The 18,627-nt window shown below is 36.4% G+C and overlaps 1 protein-coding gene across 1 annotated transcript; it reads right to left on the bottom strand.

Annotated features, from left to right (window-relative positions):
- Positions 1,915-13,250, bottom strand: LOC109345157 (UTP--glucose-1-phosphate uridylyltransferase-like). The gene is made up of 21 exons (XM_019583980.1): positions 13,036-13,250; positions 12,840-12,887; positions 12,576-12,667; positions 12,395-12,485; positions 12,024-12,084; positions 11,861-11,938; positions 11,722-11,772; positions 11,549-11,622; positions 4,969-5,041; positions 4,805-4,862; positions 4,645-4,691; positions 4,496-4,561; positions 4,196-4,228; positions 3,439-3,491; positions 3,288-3,363; positions 3,090-3,146; positions 2,921-3,004; positions 2,736-2,834; positions 2,561-2,665; positions 2,109-2,180; positions 1,915-2,019 (listed from the first exon to the last, which is right to left on the bottom strand). The coding sequence occupies exons 1-21, from the start codon at positions 13,101-13,103 to the stop codon at positions 1,993-1,995; spliced, it is 1,413 nt and encodes a 470-aa protein (XP_019439525.1). The 5' UTR covers positions 13,104-13,250; the 3' UTR covers positions 1,915-1,992.

Here is an 18,627-nt window from a genome sequence, read left to right as displayed (position 1 = left end):
TGGTTTTCATGTTTGGTGGGGCTACTAACCTAGAGGCTTCTGCGGATTCCAAGGAGTGCTCGTTGGCAACTAGCCGTGAGGGTCCATTACTGGGTTCTGGGTGATGTTGGCGAAGCTCGGCTAGTAGTTGGGCCTGTTGTTGGATAATTTGGCCTTGAGTTTGGATCATGTGGAGGAGTTGTTGGGTAGTGGGTGCTTCTGGGGTGGCATTTGGGGGATGATTTTGGCTGGCCTGGTGAGATTGTTGCACTAGTGCTGGAGGTTCGATGGAAGGGGTGTCATGGTTCGGGTTGGGCGGTTCTGCATGGCTAGGTGGTTGAGCTTGATTACGGGTGGTCACCATGTTGTAGGGAAGCCACAGACGGCGCCAATGTTCTTTTCTGTTAAGAGTGGTTGGTCGGGAGTCGAGAGCGGATGATCGGAAGAATGTAGGAGAGCTGATGACTTGGTCGGATGATCGTCTGGACCCGCCGGGGGAGGTACATGAAAAGGTTCTCCGACGATCAAGTCAGTAGAGTATTCTTAGAGAAGGAAAGAGAGAAGTTGGAGCAATAAGTGTAGCAATAAATGAGTGAAAATGAGAATTAATTATACTATCTCTATGGTCTCTTCTATTTATAGAGCTTAGGAAGTGTTGAGGAGACATATGGTCATTGGCCAGCATCTAACGGGTACAAAGGACGTACTTTGACCGTCCTTACTTTGACCTGCGGATCTATTCTTGTCAATTTGTCAGGGGCATGTGGAATGTGTAGGCGGTGTGGCAGACGGCCTGTTATCCGACATTGGAGGTGGGTCAGAGGCGCATTAAATGGTGGGTCAGAGATGCATTAAATGGTAGGTCAGAGATGTCAATGTCATGTCAGGAGCATTTATGGCTTCTTCTACAAACGGGTCAATCTTAAGGCGGACAACGAAGACCGTACGGGGCAGTGAATACCATGCTCGGGTCTGATGGGTAATTAAATGGTGGGTCAGATATGCATTAAATTGTGGGTTAGAGATGCATTAAATAGTAGGTCAGAGATGTCAATGTCATGTCATGAGCATTTATGGCTTCTTCTACAAACGGGTCAATCTTAAGGCGGACAACGAAGACCATACGTGGCAATGAATACCATGCTCGGGTCTAATGGGTAATTACCCGATTTAGACCAGGATAGAACATTTTCCAACCTGCAATTACCTTTTGTTATTAACGGTTGAGGTTGACAAAATCCTTTAGTCACGGTTAAATGGAATTTAGAGTTACTGAAAAGTAACTTATGCTGGTGTGAAGTGATCATTCCTCCTATATATGAGATTAGTTTACACCAATGAAGTGTTTTTTAACTTGCATCTCATCATATATCTTATTTTCATCTAATGGTTAATAAAATTAAAATTATAAATGTCATTCAAATAAAATCAAGCATTGTGACTGGGTCTATGTGAAAATTGAGTCAATGTTTATTGTCTTGCTCTTTTGGGTTACTCCATGTGCAAAGAAATATAATTGGTTAGAAAAATATTTAATAATTATAATTTTAATTTAAATAATTTTTTTTAATTAATCAGAAGTAAGTAATGATTCATACAAAACTTAGGAGATAATGCCTACTAACTGACTCCGACAGGTATAAGATTATTGCAAATCTCAAACTACTGTATTTGGAGCCAACCACCCAAAAATAACTAAATGAAATAAAAGAAAAATAAAAGAAACAAGGAAAAGAAATGAACATAGAAAGTGGCGGATAACAGTTACTTACTCTTTTTTTGTCTTTTATTCTACACAAAGGCGTAAAAGCTTAATAAGATACGGCGACAAACATAATAGTCCTTGGGTCCATGTTAAATGTGTTCAATAAAATATCACAATATAACTAGGCTCCATATAATAGACTAGGCTCAACAAAAACCGTCTTCTTATTATTTTCCTATCAAACTTGAAAAGCAGAAAGACTGTGAAGATTGCATACAGCCAGAAACATTTCAAATTCATCAGCTTCCTCACAGGTCCTCTGGTCCATTAATTTCCTACACATAATAATTCAAGCTTTAGGTCTCCTTAGAATGAATACCTCACGCTTATAAATAAGGTTCATATGTATGCTAAAATAAAATACCTTGTTTGCAATCACAGCTCCGTCAGGTATTTCCAACTTTGCACCAGGTTTTGCCACGATACTTACTTTTCCCTGTTAAAAGCACCAGATAGACAACATATGTCAAAAGGGCAAAACCCAAAATAATAATATTATAAGCTTTTAACTATTTTGATGGCATTTGAAAGATGAAGGCAGAATATGTCAATATGAAACAGGAACCTCCTCAAAAGTCTTCAGGGTCAATTTGGATATCATGGGAAGCCTTTAGAAGAGGAAGTACTAAGTTTTCTAGCATTCACAGCTTATAATTGTGGAAGATAACATTAAACCGTTAAATTGTATGATTCTTATGTTAAAGGTAACAGTGAGCATTTCTATTTACCCAAAAAGTAACCAAAATCATTCCGACACAGAATGAAACATAAAAATTTAAGAAAAGATTAGACATATGTAAGGATTAAATCACAAACCTTGAGGGTAATGCCAGCTCCAAACCATACATCGCCTGCCACTTTTAGGTTATCAAGCTCAATGATACTAGGGATTGACTTGAACCTACTCAAGAAGTTGCTAACCTGTGAAACACTCAGAAAATTAATATCAAGCTCACCATCTAAGAAAGTAATCAGTCATATAAATCTTAACCTTCTTAAACTCCGGTCCTAGTTCAATAGAAGGGTTCTCAGGATTTGCCCTAGCTGAGTTCCTAGCAACAAATCCATCCTGCAAAGTGTAGAGGTCCGACTGCAAAACAACGCATTATGTTAAGCAAAAGACTAATCATATAACCAGTCAAGTTCTCAAAACTTGAATCACAAAAAGCTTATAACCTGGACAAGAAGCAAATCTGATGTTGCTTTTACAGGAAGGAAGCGAGATCGAGGCACATTATTTCCAATAGCCTTGTCAAAGAACTGTTTAAAAAGGATATGAAATTAAGGAAGTAGAACATAGGTTCAGCATTAACATTTTAGGATCATGTAAATAAACATTAGGTACCCTTATTGCTGCGCCAGCTGCAGTTTCTAGCTGAAGAACTTTTACTCCATCAACTTCCTAAAATCCAAAAACAAATTGTCAGCAATTTTCCTACTGAAAGTCAGAGTCTAACAACTAACCCACAATAAACAACCCAATCAAAGAAAAACTGAGTGCGAAGACATCTATGCCTATTAATTGAAAATGACAAATCTGTACCTTTGGATTGGGAATAATCTCCATCTTAAGAGCATCAGTTTCAACAAGCCTTTTAACTGCTTTTAGGTTCACCCATCTGTAGAGTATATATTTTCAATATGCCATGTGTATATAATCCAAAACAGCGTGGACAGTACCCACCAAAACTTACAAATTGTTTGTGTTGAAAATTTTGAACTTCTCTATTGATTTGAATTCATTAACCTGCATAAAAGAAAGGATCACATGTGAATGACATAATTAGCAAATTCTCTATTGAAGTGGTTCAAGGCTTACTGCCATGTACAAGCATGTTATGGTAGCCATAAAGTATGAACAAATATGAAAGACTATGGTTAAAAAATTATTTACACTCTTATCAAGTAAACACTCTGAGGAAGGTAAATTGATGGGAAAAGGGAATGTTGAGTAGCCTCTTATTATTAACCATGCAAAAATGCTGCAAATTCTTTATCCTCTTTGTTAATTCTTACGGTAGTTGTAACAAATAAACCAACAGAAAATTGTAAAAGCATGTTTTTAAAATCATACCACTTACCTTTCACTCTATTTCCAAAGGTATGAATCATACCATGCAAAAGTTATAAATGTTATACCATAAAAGAACACATAAGCGTATTTTTTCTTTTCTTTTTTTATTATAAAAATAGTTAGCCATAGGCATGAGATTTCCAGTCAAACAAGTATCCAGCCACAAATTAACATCAATTCAACTTAAATATTCTTGATTGCACCATTAAAAATAGCTACTCAGCCCCTATATAAATAATCACAAAATTAATCATGTTCCCTAATCATCATAACATTATATTTCCATAAATAACCAAATAATTAACTAAAAATAAATGCCTACACTTGGCAGATGGCAATGGTTCAAGAAAGAATAAGAGACAGAATTAGTAGCTTACATGTTCATCTGGGACTTGGGCAATTTCCAGGAGCTGCATTAAATAATCCAAGAATAAATGTCATTCATTAACAATGCTCTTTGTAAGATTCTAATTGGTCTTATTTCTCTTTTATGGGACGGAAACCAAAGAGGGGGGAGTAGGACTACTGTTGAACCTTCCATGGAATATTTTTCCTTTGGGATAAAAACAGTGGGTTGAATATATTGTATAGAAACAAGCTTAAAAAGACAGACTAAAACAATTTGATATAAGCAGATAAATGTTGGTTAAGAAATGAGATCAGCAATAGATACATGCCTGAACCCTTCCTTCATAAGAAATCAGGGTGCCACCCTTCACATCAGCCAATGTCTTGGGAGTCACCTGCATAAAAATCATGAAAAAAGAAATATATTCTAAGTCTAGAGCAAAAAGTCAGTTTCTCTATAAAAGCCATCTTTGTTTACCTCCATACAGTATTCATTCTTGTTCTGGATCAAATGATTTAAGATTTCTAAATTAACCAGTCAAGGATACTGATGGCACTAAAGATACAGTTTTTAAATATATCTAACAAGCAATACAGCTAATAATAATAGGGGGGAAATGAAACTTAGATAAGGATACTCAAGTCAACTATAGCACCCAAGTTATCTGAATTGGCAACAAACACGTACTCCTTACCCTGTAAGAGAACAAAAAAGGAAAAGAAATTAGTCATGGCAATGACTGAAAAAATTTAAAATGAAAGACAAAGTCCAACTAGAAATAGAATAAGTTCAGTTGTCAACCTTAGATAATAGAGCATCAAGTTTGCCACTGTTCAACAACGATGGGAAGACATCCCCATGGCCAGGAGGGTACCTATGCATGAAGGAATTACTCATAAGCCAAACATGGAAGTCTATTAGCAGAGACAGGCTCAAGATTATAGTTTCTACTAGCCTGACTAATGAGCACTTCACACTTGTAACATTTTCCAGGTTACAAACAACGAAATAAAGGTACCACTTCTGAGATAATGTCATAATCATAAATTCATAATATGATAGTATTTGGGTCAAAGACATGTTAATCATGTGAATTAATCTTAGATAGTGATTTATTGTATGTCAAAACTACGTGACTTACTGTGTCCCATCATACATAACTGGGGCGAAACTCCAAAAAACCTGAGAGTCATGGCATGCATAAAACTTCTGACCACAAAGGTTCAAGGAATATGAAAACAACCTATGCAAACTATCAATGTTTCCCAAAGCATGACAAGAAAATCACATCCAAAATTCCAGATTGTTTATCTCCAAGATGGCTGACACAGGATCTAAGTGAATGACAAATGTCATATACATACCAGAAATAAGAATCTCCATTAGGATGTCGAACTCACTGAGCCTCAAAAGGTGCATAATTGCCCGTGAACGAAATTTAAAGCCAAGGAAGTGTTGGTTATCCAAAAGGCTAAATTGATAGAGGAATTGGCCTTACTTAAAATTATAGATTAATATAACGAATCTTGTATCTGTCTTAATTTTGCCACTTGAACAAAACTTGAAAGGGAATAACTGACTGCCGAGAACCTTTGGTTCATAGTCAGAAACAGTCATTGTGCTTCATTGAGATTCTGACTAGATTTCTCAAATAAAAGCAAATGTTATACCTTTTTCTCCCTCTTAATTAGTATAAGAACAAGACTTTTACAGATAAGTACTAACATGTTTATTATGTAAATTTTCAGAATGAATCATTTTTTATTTACAACAATATTGAATATCCCAAACAACCATCTGTTAAGCCACATTTGGTAATAATAACCAGGGCACAGACCAAAGACGGTGATAAGGCTAGGGCTATTCCTAAGCCTTATATTAAGCATGTGTATACAAGGGGTAAGAGAAATGTAGTTAAATGGTAGTTGGTAACCACTTTCTCTTTGTAACAGTTAGTTAGTTAGTTAACTGTAATGATTAGCTATAAAAGGGGTAGTGGTAGTTATTGGAAGATAGGAAAAAGTCAGTAAAGGGCACTGGTTGTGGAACCAGAGGGGATCGTGGGATCTAAAGTGTAATCTTGCAACTATTTCTGCAGTATCAACTGCTACCTAATAAACAAGTTAGAACCCTACCACAAATCACTCAGATTGTGGGTTAGGGGCTTTTCTTTTCATCTATTCTTCTATTTTTCTTACAATTGATACCAGTGTCTATCACTGGTATCAGAGCACCGTTTCTGGTGCCTGAGGGGGAGGGACTACCACCATCGTCGTTGTGTTCTGCGCATGGTATCTACTAGAAGGATGGCCAAGGAGAATGATAGTTGGGTGCAAGAAAGGGATGAGATGCGACAAGAACGGGAAGCAATACGTCTACGCCTCGAGCTCAACGAGGCACGTACCAAGAAAACTGAAAACATAATGGAGGCAATTGCGATGAAGCTGGGCATTTCCACAGGAGACGACTCTGTGGGGGTAGGCAGCGAAAATGAAGAGGAGGTAGAAAGTCATAGAACTCGTCCAACGCAAGACAAATGGCGTAAACTCGAGATACCCATTTTTCTGGGAGAGGATGCGTATGGGTGGGTGCAAAGGTTGGAGAGGTATTTCGCCTTGAGAGCTGTAACAGAGGAGGAAAGGATGCAAGCCACCACAGTGGCCCTTGAGGGCAAGGCTCTGAGTTGGTTTCAGTGGTGGGGACGTTGTAACCCAACTCCAACCTGGGACAGTTTCAAACTCGCAGTGGTAAGACGTTTTCAACCCTCTATGGTACAAAACCCCTTCGAATTGCTATTATCCTTAAAACAAGAAGGAACCGTAGAAGCGTATGTTGAGGAATTTGAAAAATACGCAGGGGCATTGCAAGAGGTTAACAAAGACTTTGTTAGGGGTATTTTTTTAAATGGGTTGAAAGAAGAGATAAGGGTGGAAGTGAAATTGTATGAATTGGAAACTCTATCTGAAATCATTAAAAAGGCTATTCTTATTGAGTAGAAAAATATGGTAATGAATAGAAAGATTGGGGCGAGTTCAAGCAGAGCTGGAAGTTCTTACAAAGGGCATCCTTATAATAGGGTGGTCTCTGTGGAAAACTCAACAACCAGCAATAACAGAAGAGAAGGGACAGTTGGGGAAGGTACAGGGAGTAACAACAGATCTGGTCAGGAAGCTGAGAGTTCTAAATTCAGGGGGAACTATAGAAGGCTCACTAGTGGGGAAATGAAAAAGAAGAGGGAAAAGGGCCTATGCTTCAGATGTGATGAACCCTTCACCAGGGATCATGTGTGCAAACAGAGGCAATTGGGGATGATAATCATGGCTGATGAAGAGGATACTGATGGAGGCATGGAAGGGGGAGAGGAGCAAAAAGCCTTAAATTCTCTACAACTCTCACTTTACTCTATGAAGGGGCTGACTTCTACTAAATCCTGGAAGATGAGGGGAACTCTCAGAAATACTCCAGTGGTAATCATGATAGATTGTGGAGCATCCCACAACTTCATTGTGGGGGACGTAGTGGATAGGTTGAAGTTGAAGGTAGAGATGACTAAAACTTATGTAGTGGAGGTGGGAGATGGTCATCAAGTGAGGTGCCAAGGCAAATGTACTCAACTCAGATTGAATCTTCAAGACCTAGAGGTGGTCCAAGACTTTTACTTATTTGGTCTAAAGGGGGTGGACCTAGTCTTGGGAATTCGTTGGTTAGCAGATCTGGGAGAAATCAAGGCTGACTTTGGGAAGATGATCTTAAGTGTGAAGAAGGGGGACTCAACAATCACATTGGTGGGTGACCCAGCATTAACTAAAACAGAGTTGTCCTTGGGAGCCCTCATGCAGGTTCTATTGAAGGAGGGAGAAGGATTGCTAGTTCAGTGTGACCCCAAACCTCATGCCAGAATTGAGGAAGTTGTGCCAGAGGAAATACAGAGTGTGTTGCAACAGTATGAAGAGGTGTTTCAGGATCCACAGGGACTGCCACCAGCTAGGAGACAAGATCATGCTATCCACCTAAAAGAGGGAGCAGAGGTGCCCAACCTCAGGCCATATAGGTACCCTCATTATCAGAAGGCAAAAATAGAAAGGTTGGTTGTTGAAATGATGGAAGCTGGGGTGATCAGATCCAGCATAAGCCCCTACTCAAGTCCTATCATATTGGTGAAGAAAAAAGATGGAGGATGGAGGTTCTGTGTAGATTATAGGGCTCTCAATAAGGTCACAATCCCCAACAAATTCCCTATCCCTCTGGTGGATGAATTACTAGATGAGGGAGGGAGATGTAGAAAAGACTGCCTTTAGGACTCATGAGGGGCATTATGAGTTCTTGGTCATGCCCTTTGGGCTGACTAATGCCCCCTCAACTTTTCAAGCCCTCATGAATGAAATTTTGAGACCCTACTTGAGGAAATTTACCCTAGTATTCTTTGATGATATACTAGTGTACAGTTCTGATTTACTCTCTCATGTGCAACACTTACAATCAGTCTTGGCTTTGTTGATTCAACATTCTCTAAAGGCAAATCAGTAAAAATGCAGCTTTGGCCAGCAGAGTATTGAGTATTTGGGGCATGTTATTTCTGGGAAGGGAGTGGCTGCAGATTTATCCAAGGTTGAGAGTATGTAGACTTGGCCTCAACCTACTAATATTAAAGGCTTAAGGGGGTTTCTAGGCCTAACAGGGTATTATAGGAAGTTTGTCAAGGACTACGGGAAAATGGCCAAACCACTCATTGACTTACTCAAGAAGGACAGTTTTTCTTGGACTACAGAAACTACCCAAGCTTTTGAGAAGTTGAAGGCAGCCATGGTAGACTTACCCCTGTTAGCAATTCCTGACTTTACTAAAGAGTTTGTGGTGGAGACAGATGCCTCAAGCAAGGGCTTAGGGGCTGTCTTGATGCAAGGTGGGAGGCCCCTAGCTTTCTGGAGCCAGGGTTTATCTCCTAGGGCTCAGCAAAAGTCAGTATACGAGAGAGAACTCATGGCTTTGGTCCAAGCCATCCAAAAATGGAGGCACTATCTGTTAGGAAGGCATTTTGTCATCAAAACAGATCAGCAGAGCTTGAAATTTTTAACTAAGCAGAGGTTGTTTACAAATGAGCAGTTTAAATGGGCAGTGAAGTTGGTGGGTCTAGACTTTGAAATTAAGTATAAACCTGGGCATGAAAATTCTGTAGCAGATGCTCTCTCAAGGAGATTAATGTACTCTGCTATATCTCTACTAACCAGTGAAGAAGTGGACAATTGGAATCAGGAATTACAGCAAGACTCCAAGTGGTTAAAGGTTATTCAAGATCTGGTTGTTTCTCCTAGTTCTCATCCTGCCTTTGAATTGAAGAAGGGGATACTCTATTATAAGGGAAGGTTGGTTCTATCAAAGACATCCAACCGAATTCCTATTATTGTGGCTGAATCTCATGAAACACCAATGGGGGGGACACTCTGGGATTTTCAGAACCTACAAAAAGATTGCTAGTTTTCTGTTTTGGGAGGGAATGAAGTCAGATATCAAGAGTTTCGTAGAAGATTGTGTGGTGTGCCAGAGAAACAAATATTCCACATTGGCTCCAGCAGGTTTGATCCAACTCTTACCTATCCCTCAACAGGTTTGGATGGATATAGCTATGGACTTCATAGGAGGGTTGCTTAAGGTGAAGGGCAAGGACACTATTTTTGTGGTGGTGGATAGGTTATCTAAGTATGTTCACATCTTTCCTTTGGGACATCCTTATTCAGCCAAAGAAGTGGCCTTGGTTTTCTTAAAAGAGGTAGTCAGATTACATGGATTCCCTTCATCCATAGTGTTTGATAGAGACCCCTTATTTTTAAGCCAGTTTTGGAAAGAATTATTCAGATTGGCTGGCACCAAGCTGAAACTTAGCACTTCATACCACCCACAGACAGATGGACAGACTGAAGTGGCTAATAGGTGCCTAGAAACCTATCTCAAATGCTTTGTAAGTCCTAGGCCTAGACAGTGGGTTGAATGGTTACATTGGGCTGAGTTTTGGTTTAACACAAATTACAATAGCTCTGCTGGAATGACACCTTTTAAGGCCCTATATGGGAGGGAAGCTCCTACACTGCTTAAGGCAGGGGCTATTCCATCCGGAGTGGAGGAGGTGAATCAATTGTTTGATCAAAGGGACATGATTCTAGAGGAATTGAAGCAGAATCTAGTAAGGGCCCAAAACATCATGAAGCAGCAAGCTGACAGGCATAGAAGATTTGTAGAATTTGCAGAGGGGGATTGGGTGTATCTTAAACTACAGTCTTACAAGCTCAAATCATTGGCTAGCAGACCCTATGCTAAGTTAGCTCCAAGGTTTTATGGTCCCTATCAAGTAATCAGCAGAGTGGGGGCTGTTGCTTATAAGCTGGCATTGCCAAGTCATGCAAGGATTCACCCTGTATTCCATGTGTCTCTCTTGAAGAAGGCTTTAAAACCCAACCAACAGCCTCAACCTCTGTCTTCCATGATGAATGAAGAGTTAGAATTGGAGGTCAATCCAGAAGGAGTTCTCAACAGTAGAGAAGATGAGCAAGGAAATGTGGAAGTGTTGGTTAAATGGCAAGATCTCCCAATTCATGACAGCACTTAGGAAGAAGCAGCTGTGTTACAAGAGAGATTTCCCAATTTCCAACTTGAGGACAAGTTAGTTCTCTTAGGGGAGGGTATTGATAAGGCTAGGGCTATTCCTAAGCCTTATATTAAGCACGTGTATACAAGGGGTAAGAGAAATGTAGTTAAATGGTAGTTGGTAACCACTTTCTCTTTGTAACAGTTAGTTAGTTAGTTAACTGTAATGATTAGCTATAAAAGGGGTAGTGGTAGTTATTGGAAGATAGGAAAAAGTCAGTAAAGGGCACTGGTTGTGGAACCAGAGGGGATCGTGGGATCTAAAGTGTAATCTTGCAACTATTTCTGCAGTATCAACTGCTACCTAATAAACAAGTTAGAACCCTACCACAAATCACTCAGATTGTGGGTTAGGGCCTTTTCTTTTCATCTATTCTTCTATTTTTCTTACAATTGATACCAGTGTCTATCAGACGGGCTATAATTCTCACAATTGCACATGCTATTGGTTGAGGTATACTGAAAGAAGTCAGCATTGAAGAACTTCCTACATTCACAACGGCATGGTGATGCATAGGATGCTCTAACGTCTAAACTATGTTAGGAGCTTTGAAGTGGTAAAATATCATTCACTTGAATTTTTTTCATGAAGATTACTACAAATTCCTTTAAGATGAGTATGTTGACATATCCACCATAACAGTGCTGAACTTAATTAAAAAATAAAAACTGCACAGTTCTTGTGAAAATAGTTAAGTCAATGCTATACAGCCAAAGGCAAAATACAGAAGTGAAGTCATACCACCCATCCTTGCCAGTCTGCCCTTTCGATGGCAATGGCAAAAAGTCATCAACAACAAGTCGGGGGTATTGGCTCTGCAAAAAATTGAGTTTGTAAAATAAATTATCAAACAAATTATAGCCCAAAGTCTATAAAACACATAATGCACTATGCAAGAAATCAGAGGAACAAACCTGGTTAAAAGTATGAATCTCAACATTCGAGTTTGTATATTTTTCAACAATCTAAAAACAGTCATTTGTTGTTAGTATACATGCAAATTCTGCCTATAATTCTACCCAACCAAGGGGATAAAATGTAAAGCTCGGGTACCTTTTGAGTGTCATCATGAGTGTTGAATGAGTTCATCAAAAGCAAAGGAACATTGCTTCCATATTTGTTATTGAGATTCTACAAGGACTTAAGCTATCAGTGGAAAGACCGCAATGTGGGAAAACAAAATAAAGGCCGAGCAAAGGAAGGATAGAAAAATAACCTCAATCTGAATGACAATTAAATCAAGAAATGTCAAGCCATCACGAACTTCAATGACAGATCTGCATTATTAAATTTACAAATACAAACTAAGGCTTACATACAGAAGGACAATGCTAAGGATATGGTCGTGAACTCAAATAGTGACATCAATTTACAATTTTCTTCTTTTCGCTAATAAATAAATGGTTAGTTTAAAAGTCTCAAGGCATGTTACATTTTTTTCATTCAGTTTGTCAAAGATATAAGAGATTCAGCACTATTAAGATTTACAAAATGGATCTGTCCGATCAGAATCATAGCAGGCAACAAATAGGATATTAATAAAACATATAAAAAACTGAAAAATAAAACAAATCAGATTGGGCATACTTTGGGCCAGTGCAACCCATAGTTGTCCCCAAGCCTCCATTGAGCTTCAGCACCACAAGCTTGTCCAAGAGATTCTTCACCTCTGAAGAATCTGCATCAATTTCAATTAATTTAAAAACATTGATCTATTGAATTATATCAAATCCACCAAATCAAACAAACAGAACAAGAAGATCATCACCATCAGGAAGTGGTGCCAGACTGTCATAAGGTACAACTACTTCATCAGTTGGCGTCTGGATCTTACTCCACTCTACGTGTTGCGCTTCACCGCTGCATCAGAAAAAGATCAATCAAAATATATTCACAACAATTCAAATCAAATCAAGTTCATCAGAAGATCTTAGCATTGTTATTGTTAAAGAGCGAATACAGGTGAACGAATATGGAGAGAAATTGCGAGCATGAACGTTAAAATCTTTGTGATTCATCATTCGCAACTCACCTGAGGTAACGAGAGACGAGGTTGATGAATCCGTTCTTCTCATTCTCACTGCAAATCCAAAAAAATCCAGAAAAAATGAAAACGAAGAAAATCAAATTCGATTCGAGATCACGAAGAACGTTTATCCGCAACGATATCAACTTTTCACGAGAATAAAGAACGACGAAAGATATTGAGGCTAGAGAAATGAGAGGACCTGATCTGGTTCAATCCGGCGACGGCGGATTTGAGGCTAGAGATCTTATCGGAAGTGGTGGTGGCCATTGGCACGGAAGAAGGTTCGAGAAGGTTTCAGAGAAGAGAGAAAGAGAGTGTATGTGTGTGTGTTACTCAATGGGAAGGGAAAGAAAGGAGTGGTGAGTATAAAAGAGAGTGCCGAGATCGATGATTGGAGGATGTGATGGAGCTTCAAGAAATGGACAAGGAAACTATGTATATAAACACAATTTATCATGTGAAAATATTGTAATAATATTTATACACTTTAGCATAAAGATTTTTATATATATATTATATTATTTATTTGGATTATTTTTCTAATAAATTAATAATGATGATCATGAATTGGTAATGTTACAATTACATTATATAAAACTTATAAGCTTTTAATATATACATTTTTATATTACATTATATTTAAATGTTATCATAAATGATTAAATATAAATGATATATGATAGAGACTAATAGAATAGATTATTTATTCCATGATAATTTATTTATTTATTTTCCATAAAAACAAATGCATTTTATTTTCCATAAAAAGTGCATTATTTATTTTCCATAAATAAATGCATTATTTATTTTCCATAAAAAATTGCATTATTTATTTTCCATAAAAAACAAATGCATTATTTAATTTCCATAAAAATTGAATACATTATTTATTTTGGTTAGTAATGTATGGCATTAAAATTTATTCGGTTAAAACCAGATGCTATGAGATATTCTCTTTATTTTGAATAAAGTGAATAGGTTTGCCAGCTTAGTAGTCATGGCTAGCTTTATGCTTGTGGTTCATTATTAAGATGGAAATATATTAGGTTACTTCGCATTAAATAAGTCGAATATATATAAAATACAGGAGTTTTTCTAGGTCTAATCTCTTTATCTGTTTATTTTTTAAAAGTTTATTTCTTTATCTGTTTTCTTAGAAACCCAAGTTTAATATGTGTATGTAAAAAATCTAATATAAGTTAATTTGTGATAGATCAGGTAATAAGTCTCTTAAAGACTATGACATATTTCTACATTTATTTATCATTCATATCCTAATGATCTAAATACATTCTTGACAATTGTCCAATGCAAAAAATAATATTTCTAATTTTTTTAATTTAAAAACAAAGGAGAGTACTTCAGTTAGGCTTTGTTCTGTCATCTGTGAATTTTTGCAAAAACGTTGAAATTTATGGACCAAATTCATCAAATTAAAATTAAAGGGACTAAAATTGGTATACAGATAGAGTTGAAAATGATAAATACATTTGACACAATTTTAAAATATTTTGGTTATAGTAAACATTTTATTAAGGTCCATCAAACATGTAAACCAACCTGGGAGAAATGTTCAGAATTGCCTCCAGAGAAAGTTCAAAATTCAAAACAAATATCATTTCATAGAAGAAAATTTTAAACTCTGGAGCATGACTCAATTCATTTTTTATACGCTACTCAATTCAGTTTTATTCGATGTAAAATCAAAATTTAATAACAATTCAAATTTATAATTATTATTGAGTAATATATAATAATGTACGATTATTTTTAATTGTAAATGAGGGTGATATATGACAAATATCAATAGTGTTGTAACACTGTGAATTTTCTGTATATGTTTTATTAATTATTTAGTTTAACAACGATTAATTTTAATGTTGTAACAACGATTAATTTTAGAAATTAATCGGTATTGTATTAGACTAAACCATAGTTGAGTGTTGCTCTTGTTTTGTGATTTCCTATTTTATGGTAAATTTTCGCCATTTTCTGAGAAGGAAAGTTTTTGAACTGTTGTCGAGCCCAAATTCGCACGAAGGCCCAATAACGTGTTTTTGAGTTCCGTAATTCGGAATCGAATTTCGATTGAACTGTTGGCTTCGAAATATTATTTCGAGTCAAGATAGACATCAAGTTCGTCCCGAACACATTTCTAAATATTTTTACTCCGAATTCCATGTTTCGAAGTTCTAACCGTAAACCGAAATCGGGAGATTTTTAATATCCGACCGAGTATTAGCCAACAATGCTCGGGCATGGTTTAATCGAGAATGCATCATCGAAAAGGTCACATCGCTTTCATGTAAGAAGATTGTTTGTTAAACAAGCAAAAATACATATTCTCTTACACAAAATCCCTTAAATCACTCAACAAATCCTCTCACTCCACCACCATTAGACACATCACATATACTAGTCTAAACCTATAAATACCTCACTCCATCCTCTCATTTTTATACTAAATTTCCTATACAAACTAAGGTAGTCTTTTATTTTTTCTTCTTCATCTTCTTTTCATACTTCATAGAAAGTTATGAGTTTTTATTATGTTGTTCATAAAGTAGAGTTTATATTTGTTCTTTAAGTATTTTATGAAGGTATAACTAAAGGGGATGATAATAAAATCATGTGAACCTTTATGTAGTTTTTGACCTTTGTAAATCTTGAAATTTCTTCCTTGTTCTTAGATGGAAAAACTATATCTTTGGACAAGGTTAGATGAGTTATTTGTTTGGAAATATTAGAAATTATTGTTAGTATTTGAATATGTTTAAAGGTGATGATTTTAACATCAAAGAAACCTTTAATGTGTTTAGGAAAAGTTTGTATTTTATTCTTGAAAGTTTATGAAGTTGATGAGTTGTTGTTGAAAATGTTTTATTTTTAGAAAGTATTATGCTTTAAAAGTGGTTTAATATATTTTACTCTTTAATTTCCAAGTTAAAATAATGATTTGGGATAAAATATGATTTATTAAAGTCTTGACTTCATAAACTTAAAGTGTTATGAAGTTTTGGATATTAAAGTAGTAGAAAGTCTTACCTTAGGATTTATTTTCATGACTATGAAATTATCACTTACTAACCCTTGAGGTTTTTCCTAAAAAATTAGGAGGGATTAAAATGTTCATAAAAAAATTGTTGTATTTATTTTAGTTGACTTACTTTACACTGGTAATAATAACTAAAAGATGTTTAGTGTAAAATATTAAATTAAGAGTCATTCTATTTCATGACTATTAAAATAACACTTACTAACCCTTGAGGTTTTTTTCCTAAAAAATTAGGAGGTGTTAAGATGTTCAAGAAAATTTATTTTAGTAGTATACTTGAAATAATGAGATTTACCTTAAAGTCTTGACTTTATAAAATTAAAGTGTTATGAAGTCTTAGATGGTAAAAAGATTTAAAAATGTTGAATCTTAGTTAAGTGAACTTACTTTAAAATGGTAAGATTTACTTAAAAAATATTGATTTAAAAGTATTGATTTTGTTTAAATTGACTTAATTTAAAAAAGGATAAGTCTAGCTTAATGATCTTATTTTAAAAGGTTAGTTTTAGTAAAAACGTTTTATTTACAAAAAAAAATAAGATTTATGAATTATCGGAAAAATGTAATGAAGTGGGAATACATGTCTAGAAAGGTTCTGTCTAAGAAAATACTTGGTATTTAAGGGTGTCTTTACGACCCACATCTCTTTCCTAGGAACTAACCTCATGTCTATCCACGAATTACGACATAATTCCGGTATAAGTTTTATTGAAAATCTTACTTTAAAAAGTGTTATTTGATTGTAAGACTTTCAATGACAAATAATGATTCAAGGATATTCAACATTGAATCGGATGAACGAAAACAATTAAATTCATTTTAAATCGGAAGTTTTATCTTCGCGTAAAAAGTTATTTCGTAAGTATAATAATTATCGTCAGTTAACTAATTAACGTTATTTTGGCGTAATGAAGAGTCGAGAGGAGATCAGATCAAGTAAGTTCACCTGCAAACAAAGAACCTTGCGACCCGACACACTAAGGTGAGGTAGAAAACATCGAGACAAAGTGGTGTCCGAATATGCATCCGGACCTCCAAACTCCCTCACAAGTTTGGAGTTGCCTTGGGTATTAAGAACGCTTGTACTTAATCAATTGCTTGTTTGTTTGGATTAAGTACAACCATATTTCTTATACCGATTTATGTTATGTTTATATATGCAAATACCATGTTTACTCTTGAATTATAATGTTTGAATGATTATTATGGGAATTATATGTATGTGATAATGTTAAGTTCAAGGTTTAAAAACATGTGATATAAATGAGAAATATTTTCCTTGAGAAAAGTAATTAAAATGATATTCAGGCTCTTCTCACTTGAGCAAGACAACTCTCGCTTGAGCGAGAAGTGTCTAGAGAAAACGAGTGTTTTAGCTCAAGGCGAGACAGCTCTCACTTGAGCTAAAATAGGCACCAAGAGAACTGATTGTTTTCTCGTTTAAGCCACAAATGCCTCAAAAACGGATGTGCCCTCGCTTGAGTGAGAGGGCTCCATACAGACATGACTTCTTTTTAAGTCGTCTGAACGATAATTCTCATATATACGAGAGCCTAATGACATGTTTACCATCAAGAAGTTGTAAATGTAAATAACTATATGAAATTCTTGAAAGTAATACAAGTAAGGAATTGCTTTGTTAAAGACGAGACCCGAGGGTGTGAAGTGTATTTACACTTGGGAAAGACCATGACTTAGATGATTGAGTCTGGTGCCCAAAATTGACAAACTTATACAAGTACATTTGTTCTTGCGCCTATTTAGGGCAATGTTTCCGACTGTAATGTCGTGATTAGGGCGATGCCCAAACAAAGATTACATGATACCACACAGCGAGGTCGTCTGACCGCAAGAGGCTTGACTATATGGTCGTCCAGGGTGATTCAGCGATGGTTCGTAGTGGTAGGGATGTTATTCCTCTATTTACGTGTTGACGTAAGATCAGGTCCCACAAGAAGCATTTCTCTAGGAGATTTCTTAGGTTGGGCTGATCATATAAAATAATGATTAAAATATTTAATGTTAGTGTGCATACTCATTATGGATAATGAAGTAGTGGAGATGAAATTTACGGGAGACGAACGAGCCCCGAGATGTTGAGAGGGACAATGATGGCGGTGGTTCGTCAGCAAAGTCTCGAGGGTGAGTCTAGGTGAGAAAACTCTCTTGTATTCCTAGATGAGGTATTCTGTTGGATCAGATAGTTCGCACAGCGCAAACTAGACGATCTTTGACAACCCCTATTTGCAATCAGGATCAATGAGAGGGATGCTCATAAAGTGTTTGATACGACACCATCCTGAAATGGACAGTTCCTCGGAACAGATCGATCATATATCATTGCGAAGAATAATTTCGGTGCGTTCAAATCGGCTTGTTATGGGACCTGTACTCTTGGTTATTTCCGAATAGTATATTGGGAGGATATTGGTGAAAGGATGGATGAAACAAGCATAACATTCATACATTGAGATTGTGGACTTTGATCCTCATAATCTGAGATTATAACATCATTCATCATTGTGCATTTTTATATCTGAAGTATATATTGTGTTTATTATGCATGTCTGTCTGGATGTGATATTCCGTGTAATTCCATGTCGTCAATAGTAATATTCATTAGATGTCTTACTCCCTCTTCTTTCTATTTGTCTTCGGATCGCGGTTTGTTCAGATGGATCGTTCTGTAAGGATTCGGAGTTACCTCTTCTCGATGTCCCAGGAGGGGGCATGGAG

The sequence above is a fragment of the Lupinus angustifolius genome, chromosome LG04 (assembly GCF_001865875.1).
Source record: "Lupinus angustifolius cultivar Tanjil chromosome LG04, LupAngTanjil_v1.0, whole genome shotgun sequence".
Taxonomy (NCBI): Eukaryota; Viridiplantae; Streptophyta; class Magnoliopsida; order Fabales; family Fabaceae; genus Lupinus; species Lupinus angustifolius.
The sequence above is the reverse complement of the archived record's forward strand: the minus strand, read 5'-3'. Positions and strand labels throughout refer to the sequence as shown.

What these genes read in the sequence shown, in the direction of transcription:
- LOC109345157 (XM_019583980.1), bottom strand. Translation starts at nt 13,103, where the DNA reads ATGGCCACCACCACTTCCGATAAGATCTCTAGCCTCAAATCCGCCGTC. An exon ending in TAATTGTCATTCAGATTGAG is followed by an intron (nt 11,939 to 12,023) that starts GTTATTTTTCTA and finishes AAGTCCTTGTAG; the next exon opens with AATCTCAATAACAAATATGG. An exon ending in CAGCTGGCGCAGCAATAAGG is followed by an intron (nt 3,005 to 3,089) that starts GTACCTAATGTT and finishes CTTTTTAAACAG; the next exon opens with TTCTTTGACAAGGCTATTGG.